At 49.3% G+C, this 11,013-nt stretch overlaps 1 protein-coding gene across 1 annotated transcript in view; it reads left to right on the plus strand.

The window, feature by feature from the left end:
* Positions 1-6,158, plus strand: part of Strip2 (striatin interacting protein 2) — a gene marked incomplete at its 5' end in the record, with an annotated part of 34,179 nt that extends 28,021 nt beyond the window's left edge. Inside the window, 3 exon segments of the mRNA XM_055608204.1 lie at positions 2,082-2,186; positions 3,876-4,080; positions 4,843-6,158. Coding sequence (XP_055464179.1) covers positions 2,082-2,186; positions 3,876-4,080; positions 4,843-5,093 — 561 coding nt within the window.
* Positions 6,159-11,013: the final 4,855 nt, after the last annotated feature.

The following is an 11,013-nucleotide window of genomic DNA, read 5'->3' on the forward strand; positions in this document are numbered from 1 at the left end:
TTTCTTTCTTTCTTTCTTTCTTTCTTTCTTTCTTTCTTTCTTTCTTTTTTTGAGAAAGGACCTCACTGTCCTAGAATTCACTATGTAGCTCAGGTCAGCCTGAAACTTGGAATTCTCCTGCCTCTGCCCCTGCCTCTCAGGTGCTAAGATTATAAGCATGTTATAGATTGCATACACTATATGTGAGTGTTATAATATAAATGTGTATTGTGATATAGATGCACACGCACACACACACACGCATACCCTATAACCCTATAAAACCACTTGAGAGGCCTAATTTTTGCTCCTGAAAAGTGTTTCTGTGAGTGGATACCGGTTTCTACCTGATATGAGCTATTGTCTCTGGTTAGGTACATAAGCTTTTTGTTTTGGTTTAGTTTTTCAAGATTCTGTCTCTGTGTAGCTCTGGCCATCCTGGATTCACTCCATAGACCAGGCTGGCCTTGAACTCAGAGCTCTGCCTGCCTCTGCCTCCTTCCTGAGTGCTGGGATCACAGGCGTGCACCACTACCTGGTACTTACATGATTTTAAGAACCATGAGCAAGGGTGGAAAGAGCAGTGTGGGAGCATGTGCTGCTGTCCAGACCCCGAGCTCAGCTCCCGGACCACATCAGGAACCTCACAGGGCTGCAACCTCCCTTCCGTCCCTGCGCTCACGTGCACACCGCACACGTGTCGCATGTACTCAGACACAGAGTAAAAGACAGAATCATAAAGGGCTGGAGCGATGGCTCACAGGTAGAAAGCGCACCTCTGGGCACAAGCTTGACCTCCTCAGCTTGATAGCTGGAACCACATAAACGTGGAAGAGGGCGGGAGAGACAGCTCAGTGGTTAAGAGCACGGTTGCTCTTCCAGAGGACCTGGGTTTAATTCCCAGCACCCACAAACAGCTACAACTGTCTGTAACTCCAGTTCCAGACATACCTGCACACAAAACACCAATGAACATACAATAAAATTATTTTGTAAAGTAGAAGAGAGCCAACTCTGTGGTGTGCTGTTGTGACCTTTACAAGCACAGAAATGCACATACACTCTCTAAAAATACTAATAAATAACAATGAAGCAGAGCATGAGATACAGTCCCTGGTTAGAATGAACCAACTGCTGTTTTCCTTCTCTGCTGCTTTTCCTGCCGCCATGATGAAGGCAGCTTAGGGAGGGAGGGTTTGCTGGGCCCACAGCTCCTCACAGCAGAGAGGTCTTGGCAGCAGTGTAGACTGCTCACAGTGTAGACTCAGAAGAGGCTGGGAAGCACCTAGGCTTTGCCGGCTTTCTCTCTCCTTGTGCGGCCCAGAACCTCAGCCCGGAAACGGCACCGCCCACTGTGAGAGTGGGCTGTGTCAGTCAGCCCAACCAAGGTGACCCGTGGGCCGGGGCCACGGCCCGACCAGGAACAGCACTTGCTACAAACAAGTCTGACAACCTGAGCTCGATTGCTAGACCCCCTAGTAGTAGCAGAGGGCCAGCTGTGCCCAGTGCAGTTCGGTCTCCCGGAATGAAACCAGACTCCCAGCAATTACAGATGTTACTATGTGAGCGCCAAGTACACGGTAGTAAGCTTCTCTTCAGTTCACAATGAGAAGCGTGGAAACCTGGCCGGAGTCAAGGTCCTGGGTTCAGTTATCACCTTCTAACCAACGATTGCTCTGGATAGAGTCTTGTGGGGCCAGGAGGAGGTGGCGCACGCCTTTAGTCCAGGCAGGCGGATCTCTGAGTTCAAGGCCAGCCTGGTCTACAAAGAGAAACCCTGTATCAACACGCCCCCTTCCCCATAGTTTTGCAGGATTATCAGTTGAGTGTGTGTGTGTGTGTGTGTGTGTGCGTGTGTGTGTGTGTCTGGGGTTCAGGCACACAGCCCTGCACATGCTAGGCTCCCTTACTGAGCTCCACACTCAGCAACAGGTTGTCAGGTGAAGGATATTTTGGCCTCAGACGTGAGACTTGGTGTGTAAGGAAGTAAAGAGTCAGCCTTTCATACTGGAGTGTTCACCCGAGCTGAGCAGCAGAACCACACAGTCTTCTGGGGAGTGAAGGCCGTGGGTGTGAGGTGACGCTCGTGCTCCCTGTTTCAGGAAGCTGGCAACAGCAGCCAGTTCTGCTGGAGGAACCTCTTTTCCTGCATCAACCTCCTGAGGCTGCTCAACAAACTGACCAAGTGGAAGCATTCCAGGACCATGGTAAGCGGGGCTCTGGGCCACAGCAGAGCCCATTTAACTGAATTTTCAATCATTAGTGTTTGCAGCTTGCCCACTGGGAAAGACGAGTAGGTCACGGATGGGTGCCACGGTTCTGCACTTCCTGATCCCGGGCGCTTGTTCTGAGGTGCTTACACGCTGTCCCAGTCCTTCCAGGGAGCGAAAGGTGGCCACGCTCTTAAGGCGGCTCCAACAGGGGGCCGGCTGCGTTACAGTTACACACCCCAGTGTCAGCCTAACACTGTTTGCAAAGTTGCTGTGACAGTGTCTGCGCACAGCCTCGAGGCTCGCTAACAGAGACCAGCTGCGTAAATGAATCATGACGCGCCCGACAGTAGGACATGATAGAACTAAACTAAGAAACTGAGAGAATGAGGCGCTTCCCTGCTGCTGTGGAATAATTTTCAAGGTACATAATTAAATAAGGCCTTTAACCCCACACTCAGGACGGAGAGGCAAGGAGCTCTGGGGTCTCCAGGCCTAGAGTGAGGTCCTGAAGGAGGCGGCTCAGTAACAAGGGTGGGCACTGTTCTTGCAGGGGACCCAAGTTGGGCTCCTAGCACCTGTGCCAGGCAAGTCCCGTCCGCCTTTCACTGCAGCTGCAGGGAGAGCCAGGGCTCCTGTCTCCAAGGGCGCCTGTGCTCACACACAAGTAGAGGCGCTTAAGCACGATGTGGAACCATGTAGTTGGCCATTTCTTTGTTAAGACATAAAAATAATATGTATGTGATAGACGTATCGACAGTTATCTCCAGGGCCAGTGAGATGGCTCAGCTGGCAACGGCAATGACGACTCTGAGTCCCGGAACCCAGAGTGGAAGAGAGAACTAAAAGCTGTCCCCTGACCTGTACTCAGTGCTATGAAGTGTGCACACATGTGTTAAAACACATACATGTATACGTGGGGCAAAATTTAACTAAACGTTTTTAAATATTAAGAAAATAACAAAAAGGCTAGACGGTGATGGCTCACGCCTTTAGTCCCAGTACTCAGGAGTTTTGAGGCCAGCCTAGTCTACAGAGCAAGTTCCAGGACAGCCAGGGCTACACACTGAAACCCTGCTTGAAAAACCAAAAGATAAAATTATGTCCAGTGATACATAAGAAACTAGAGCGGTGGAAATGGTATATGTGGCAGATAATTTTTATTTTTAGTTATATGTTCTAATCTTTAATTTTTAAATTAGATTCATTTAGTTGGCGCTTTGCCCTCATGTATGTGTGTGTGCCATTTTGTGCAGAGGTCAGAAGCACTGGATGCCCTGGACTAGTTACAGTATGAACCACTGTAAGCCCGTGAGGATTCTGGGAGCTGAGCCCTTGTCCTCTAGAAAAGCGACAAGTGTTCTTTTCCTATGCCAGTTCTCCAGTGTAAATATTACACGCTTTAAATGAATTGTTCTTGATTTTTTTGTATATCACAAGACTGGCTTTGGACTCATGGTCAGCCTCTGAATATTGTGATTACAGGAATGTGCCACAGTGTCTGGCTTAATCCATATGCATGTGTGTGTGTCTGTCTCTTGTGTAGTCTTGACAACTAATCTATGTAGGTTTGGACTGTGGATACTAGGTTCTCTTAGGATGACCAGGGTTGTCCGTGTTGCCAGTTTTGAAAATCCCGAGAAACCTCACACAATGACTGCTGGCTGTCCCTGTTCCCCTGGGCAGATGTTGGTGGTGTTTAAATCGGCTCCGATCTTAAAGCGGGCCCTCAAAGTCAAGCAGGCCATGCTGCAGCTCTACGTCCTGAAGCTGCTGAAGATTCAGACCAAGTACCTCGGGCGCCAGTGGAGGAAAAGCAACATGAAGACCATGTCCGCCATTTACCAGAAGGTGCGCCACCGCATGAATGACGACTGGGCCTACGGGAACGGTGAGCACCGCTTGTGAACTCGAGAGCATTCACTGGCTCGGCCGGCTGGCCACTGAGCTCCGGGCTTTGCTGCTCCGGCGGCATGGGGTCGCATACGGACACACTGGCTTCTGTAGGAGCTAGGGCACTAGGAAACCTAGGCGGGTCCTCATGCCGTCTCCCAGCCCTACCTATAATACAAACTGGATGACACGGTGAAGTGTTTGCCGACTTAGAGTTTTGTTTGTTTTAGTTTTTTTGAGACGGGGTCTCACCGTATAGCCTGTTTGTCCCAGAACTTGCTATGTAGACTAGGCTGACCTCAAACTCAAGAGATCTGCCTGCTTCTGCCCCCGAATGGAATGAAAGGCATGTGCCACCCACCGTGCCCGGCTGAGCTGGTCCAGGTTCTTCACATTCTGCTCCAATCTCTCCTTCCTTGAGAGGCGATTCTGTTTATCCCCTAGCGAATGCTCAGTAAAGGGAATTTCATCACTCATTTGGATGACATAATAAATTACTAGAACGGCATAAACAAGGAAAGCCCTCCCATCTCATTTCTCAGCGGTAACTGCTTACCAGTTCCATACTGCCAGAGATCATTTCTGTCTGTATTACTTTATATGTAAGCGCATGTGTACTTTTTAACCCTGGGAGCACGCTATGCACATTGCTCTTGAAAGGACCTTCTGAGCAGTTTCACTGGTGGGATCCCACAGACCGTGCTCTGGAAGAGCAGAGCCCTGAGCATAGGTATCTTTCTCTCCCTCTCTGCTGTGTCAGACATCGACGCCAGACCGTGGGACTTCCAAGCGGAAGAATGCACCCTCAGGGCCAGCATCGAGGCTTTTAATAGCCGCCGGTACGATAAGCCCCAGGACTCCGAATTCTCACCCGTGGACAACTGCTTGCAGAGCGTGCTGGGGCAGAGGCTGGACCTGCCTGAAGATTTCTACTGCTCCTATGAGCTCTGGCTGGAGAGAGAGGTGTTTTCACAGCCCATCTGCTGGGAGGAGCTGCTGCAGAGCCACTGAGCTCTCCTCAGCAGGGCGGCTGAGAGACGGAGGTTGGCTCGAGCGTGCATCCAGCCTGTCCTGCGTGCTCGCTCTTCATGTGAGCGCCAGGGCTGTTCCAGCCCAGCATTTGCGAGACACCCTCTGCTTCAGCTCCGTCCTGGAGGTCGTGGGGCCTGCAGGTGGTCACAAGACTGCACCCGAGTCAGAGAAACTTGCCATTTCTCAGCTGCATGCCCAATTAGCCTCAAGTCTCCCAGTGGGGCAGTCCTGGGCAGGCTCCGATGAAGCCTGTTTCCATCTTGCCTAGAACGGGCTAGCCTGTTGTCCCCTGACCAGCCTTTGTTAGCCAGAGTAGGGAAAGGAAATTGGTTATGGCATTTCACCCATGACATTCCTCTCAGCCAGTGGGTAAGACTGACCATAAGATGGTATTTTCTTCTTGATCACTCTAATGTCTTGGACTTATCACTTAGCAAAACCAAATTTAGCTGTATTGCACAGTTAAAATGCTGACACTCTTTCTAAAATAATCATTGGCTCTAAGATGATTTCAGAGCACTGCATCTTTAGAAAGGATGACTGTTTCCAGAACATTGCATGTTACAGATAGTGTAGGGCTTTTTCCTTAAGAGAAGCTGTGCTCAATGTAAAAAAGTTCCCCGTGTGTTCTGTATAGTGCATTGAATGTTTGCCGTTTAGAAAGAACCACACCAATATAGCCCGGCCTTCTCTAAGACTGTCTCGTGTTTTTCGCAGATTACTTCATTTTTCAAATGGCTGAGCACACTGCAGAAAATTATGTTCTAATATAACGGCAAATCTTCACATGAGTGAGGAGTGCTGTTTGAGACGGCCTGGCTTCGTAGCCCTGACTGGGCTGGAACCCACTGTGTGGCCAAGCTGGCCTTGAACGCCTAGTGACTTTCCTTCCTCTGTTTCCTGAGTGCTGGGACTATAGGCGTGGGCCACCACCTCCAGCCAATTCATTTTTAAATGACAGGATTTTAGCCTTTATTTACTGAGATTTGTTCATTTGTGCTGTTTTTTCTTTGTTATTATTAAAAGCAACAGCATCAGTTAGTATATTTTCTTTCATGCTCATTGTTTACCCTTTTTCTTCATTCTTTTTAACAGCAGTTTGAATATGGTTTGTACTGGAAGTATCACATTTCATGGAGGATGTTTCTACTCCTCCTTTATAGCAAAATCACACACTTCCAAAAATAAGACGTTTTTTAGAAATAAATTGATATGATCAATACTATTTTCCCTTCTGCACTTCAGCTTAAATCTTTGAGCTTTTATATTTTAAAGGCCCAGACACTGCTGAATCTTTTTACCATAGCACAAGGACACCTTATCCCTAGAGAGCTGGTCCAGACTGGCTCATTACTCTTCCCTTTGTCAACCGTCGTCGCATCTAGACTATGATAGAGACCAACATTATCCAAAGGAGCAGTCAGTTCCTCTGCGCTTTGGGTATCGGGGTTTCTAACTGTGGAAAGTGACAACAAATGTAAGTATGTAACAGACTAAATGTCTAAAATATTTGCGCGTTTCTTCAGAGCATGACAGCAATCCTCATCTCAGACAGTTTACTGAGTGTGCGCTCAGGCAATTTTATTAACCTAGAGTCAGGCTACTGTGCTTCTAATGATATTTGAGTGAAAAGATAATTTTCCAGGAAAGAGACTTTAAAGTTGTATCATATTCAGTTGTGTAAAGAAAAAAAGTTGCCTTTTAAAACACGCAAATGCTTTCTGAGGCACAGAAGTATACTTAGCTTTAATATATCATATTTTATTATTTATAACTCTTGAGAAGATGAATTCTCAGTGCATTTGAAGAAACTCCTAGAGGATGAATGATTAGTCCCAGATCACATCATTTTCCTACCACAGGCTTTCTGGGATCAACAGCTAGCCCCATGTCTGAGATAGCTGGGTTAGCTCGCCCAAGTGGGAGCACGCGTGTGTGGTTAGGAACAGCTTCAGGTTGACCAGCGCTTGGTGGTGATTACAGTTTCCACACAGAAACATGCCATTTAGGCAATTTATAAAACAAGGACTTTATTTGTGAATATTCTAGTGAAGTTTGTGTGGATTGATAATATTGTTCATCTCACCAAACACCTTAATAAAAAAAGAAAACCTGGACTTAAAATTTTGGTCTTTGATTCTTTAACTCAAGATAATCTTAAAGGCTATGAGCCTCATCATCTGCTTTGATACCCTGCTAGGTAGAGTCTTTCAAAGGCCCCCTGTGGTAGGCTCCTGTCCTGTTCCCTGTTTTCTCCCTCTTCCAGTGTCCGTCCCTTTTGCCTTTCTGAGTGAGGATTGATCATCTTACCCAGGGTCCTCCTCCTTGCTTAGCTTCTTTTTAGGCATACAGATTTCAGTATGTTTATCCTGTGTTAATATGTCTAATATCCACTTACGAGGATATACCCTGTGTGTCTTTCTGCTTCTAGGATACCTGACTCAGGATGATCTTTTCTAGTTTCTACCATTTGCCTGCAAATTTCATGATTTCTTTGTTTTTAATTGCTGAATCATAGCTAAACTTTGGGCAGAGTGCAGGGAATCTTATGAAAGAAAAAAAAAAAAAAAGATAGAAAGACCTGGAGGGGAGGAGCTCCACAAGAAGAGCAACAGAACCAAAATATCTGGGCACAGGGGTCTTTTCCTGAGATTGACATATCAACCAAGGACCATGCATGGAAATAACCTAGACACTCTGCACAGATGTAGCCCATGGCAGCTCAGTCTCCAAGTGGGTTCCCTAGTAAGGGGAACAGGGACTGTCTCTGACATGAACTTAGTGGCTGGTTCTTTGACCACCCACCCCTGATGGGGAAGCAGCCTTACCCGGCCACAGAGGAAGACAATGCAGCCAGTCCTGATGAGGTCTGATAGGCTAGGGTCAGATAGTAAAGGAGGACCTCCCCTATCAGTGGACTGGGGGAGGGGCATGGAAGGAGAAGAAGGAGGGTGGGTGGGATTGGGAGGGGATGAGAGAGGGGGCTACAGCTGGGATAAAAATGAATAAATTGTAATTAATGAAATAAATAATTTTTAAAAAGATAAAGGACACAGGATAAATATAGAACTCCAAATCTCAGTGGTGTAACAAATGTTTATTTCACGGTCATGGGTCTGGAGCCAGCCACTAGACCCACCTCAGGTTTCTAGATTGACTTTTCTCTGAAATTCTTCTTATTCCATATCACACTGTGTCACAGTGAAAGGCAGAGGCAGAAAGCAAACCACCATGCAAGTCCACTTCAGCGCTCCTGCGTGGGTCTGGCTGGGAGGAAACTGTTGAAGCTGCCGCCGCCGTCACGCGGTCAGCTCGCGTGGACAAGCCACGTGGACACTGGGCTAGAAGAGCTTACCCTAGGGGAAATGACAGGTCTGTGATGGTGCAGTGCTTTCCTGGGCTGGTGAAGATGTGCCCGCCATACACAAAAGAGCGCACCCCAGGGAGGCTTCCATCTTATCCCCTGAGATCTCAGACTCCAGGATTTCATCAAGTCTCTCCTTTTGACATGTGCATGAGAGCTGAAAACCGAAGAGCAGTAACCTGTTTGACTGAACTGTAGTGATCATATGCCAGAACATAGTTTGGGGGGGGGGGGGGTTGGTTGTTTGGTTCCGTTTTTGTTTTTTCTTCTGGTTTTCAAGACAGGGTTTCTCACTGTGTAGCCCAGGCTGTCCTTGAACTTAGAGACCCGCCTGCCCCTGCCTCCTGAGCGCTGGGGCTAAAGGCGTGCGACCATCGCTGGCACCAGGACATCTTTGTCCTCTTAAACATACGGTATCTCAGTAAGGCTGTTTGTTTTGTTCTGGTTTTGAGGATCTCAAGCAGCTCGGGCTGGCCTTGACCTTACTGTGTGCTGAAGAGGAACTGGAACTTTGGTCCTATCAGTCCACAGTTACTCTGAGATCCCACTGAGCAGACGGAATGTCTGGTTCTGGACAGGGAAGGTGCTTGGGCTGCTCTGTAGAAGGAGTTCCCTACCTTTCTGGGGTTAGAAACGGAGGCAGGAAGATTGCGGTTTGGGGTCCAGCCTGGGCTACATAGTGACGCCCTTGTCTCCAAAAAGCAAAAAGATGCATGCTGCGGGAGAGAGCCCACACCAGCTGGAGTCTCCTCCTCCTCAGCTTCTGCGCCTCAAGGGTCGCCAGAATCCTGCTTTCTAACAAGCTGACTGGGCGTGACAGGGCGCGACAGGGAGGCGGTTGCTGGAGAGCAGGCTCCAGTGTTCCTGTGAAGGACAACCAGACACAAACAGCCGGAGGCCCGGGCTGCTGTTGAAGCTTCGCATTCCGCGTGGAGGTGTCCTGATGGTGCTCCCACGGGTGACGTGCTCCTGGCAGCAGCTGCTGCAGAGCTCAGACGGCTGCTAGGCAGGAGTGTTCTGTCCCTGAAGGATTGTGTGGGCCCAGAAACAAACCCCTGCCAGCCAGCAGCTGGGTCTCATCCCGCTGGAGGAAGGAGGGAGAGAAAGACCTCTGGGAACAGGGTTAAGGCTAAGCCAGACCAGATAGATGCTTTCCAGACTCCACGGAAACGCGGGATGGCGACGCTTTGGGGACTTCGAGCTGAGCCCACAGTTCCCCAGTGGCCGTGACTCTGCCACAGAAGGCTGGACGGTCTTCATGAAGGAGCTCAACTTCTTTGCCAAGGCTTCAGAGTTTTCAAAGTGACCCTGGCCATCTTGGGCAGAGCTGAAGTTGCAAACAAGATCCAGCCAGTTAATAGATGCTAAACAGATCCAGTGAGATGATCCCTGGCCGGGCGGCTTTACCTTCTCTAAACAGCATGGAGGGTCTCGCCTCTCCGAAAGATAAAGGAGCCAGTATCACCAAAGGCCTCATGCCCAAAACAGAAAGATGGCGCTGAGACCTGGCCTGCTGACAGTGGCTGCTGACGGGCGCTTGGACTCGGGCACTTCTCCAGCTAGAAGCATCCTCGACTGTGGCTCCAGGCAAACATCATTTGGAATGACCTGTGGCGGCATTCAAATGGGAAGCTTTTTCCAGGGAAACCGAGTTCCTCACGGAAGCGGTGCTGAAAGCCACTTCCGGCCTACGTTGCTGTCACAGAGAGCGGGACTGCGGCACTGCCGCACAGATGGAATGCCGGGTGGGCTGGGCTGTGAACAGTCTCGGTGGTGCCCATCTAGCCCCTGCGAGGTAAAGGCCTTCTAGGATCATGCTCGCAGCAATGTTCGGCATTTTCCCGCCTTTGAGTTCGTGTGCACAGTGTTTTCCATGTCTCCGTTTGGAGTTGGCGAGGGTTCAGCGACGGTCCAGGGGTGCAGCTCCAGGACCCTTAACAGTGCACAGCATCTCGGCTCTTCTGGGCTGCCCTGGACTCCGCTGTCTCCCTCAAGATCCCCTTTAAGCTCCTCACGACCAAACCACTACTATATTCTGCCTGTGACAGAAAGGCAGCTGTCACAGCTTACTCTTCATGTGAGTTACTGTCCCTGCAGTATCACGTGGTTGCATTTACGGCCCACGTGGATAAGCTGCTCCCAGGAAGTCCTGACTCAACCACAGTTTTTGTCATAGGCAGTCATACTCAAAGTTCTGCTATGCAAGATAATATTCCCCGCTCCTGAGGACTACAATGTGGACAGTCTGTCTTTGGGGCCATGATCCAGCTCACTTCACCAACTAATGCTCACCAAAGTCTAAATTACAGGGGAGAGTGCTTGCTCTGCAAAACTGAGGAGCCAGTACCCACCGGAAGCCGGACGTGGCCCTGTGATAGCCTTCACCGGGTACCTGGGGAGAAGTGTAACTGTCAGCGAGCCCAGGCCCCCAACAGACCATCCAGAAAGTAAGGTGAGGAGCGGCTGAGGGAGACACCAACACCACCTCTGTCGCGCGCAGCCTTCGCCGATAAGGATGACGCGGCAACCGAGGAG

Source organism: Psammomys obesus, unplaced genomic scaffold (assembly GCF_907164565.1).
Source record: "Psammomys obesus unplaced genomic scaffold, mPsaObe1.curated_primary_1811, whole genome shotgun sequence".
NCBI classification, from domain to species: Eukaryota; Metazoa; Chordata; class Mammalia; order Rodentia; family Muridae; genus Psammomys; species Psammomys obesus.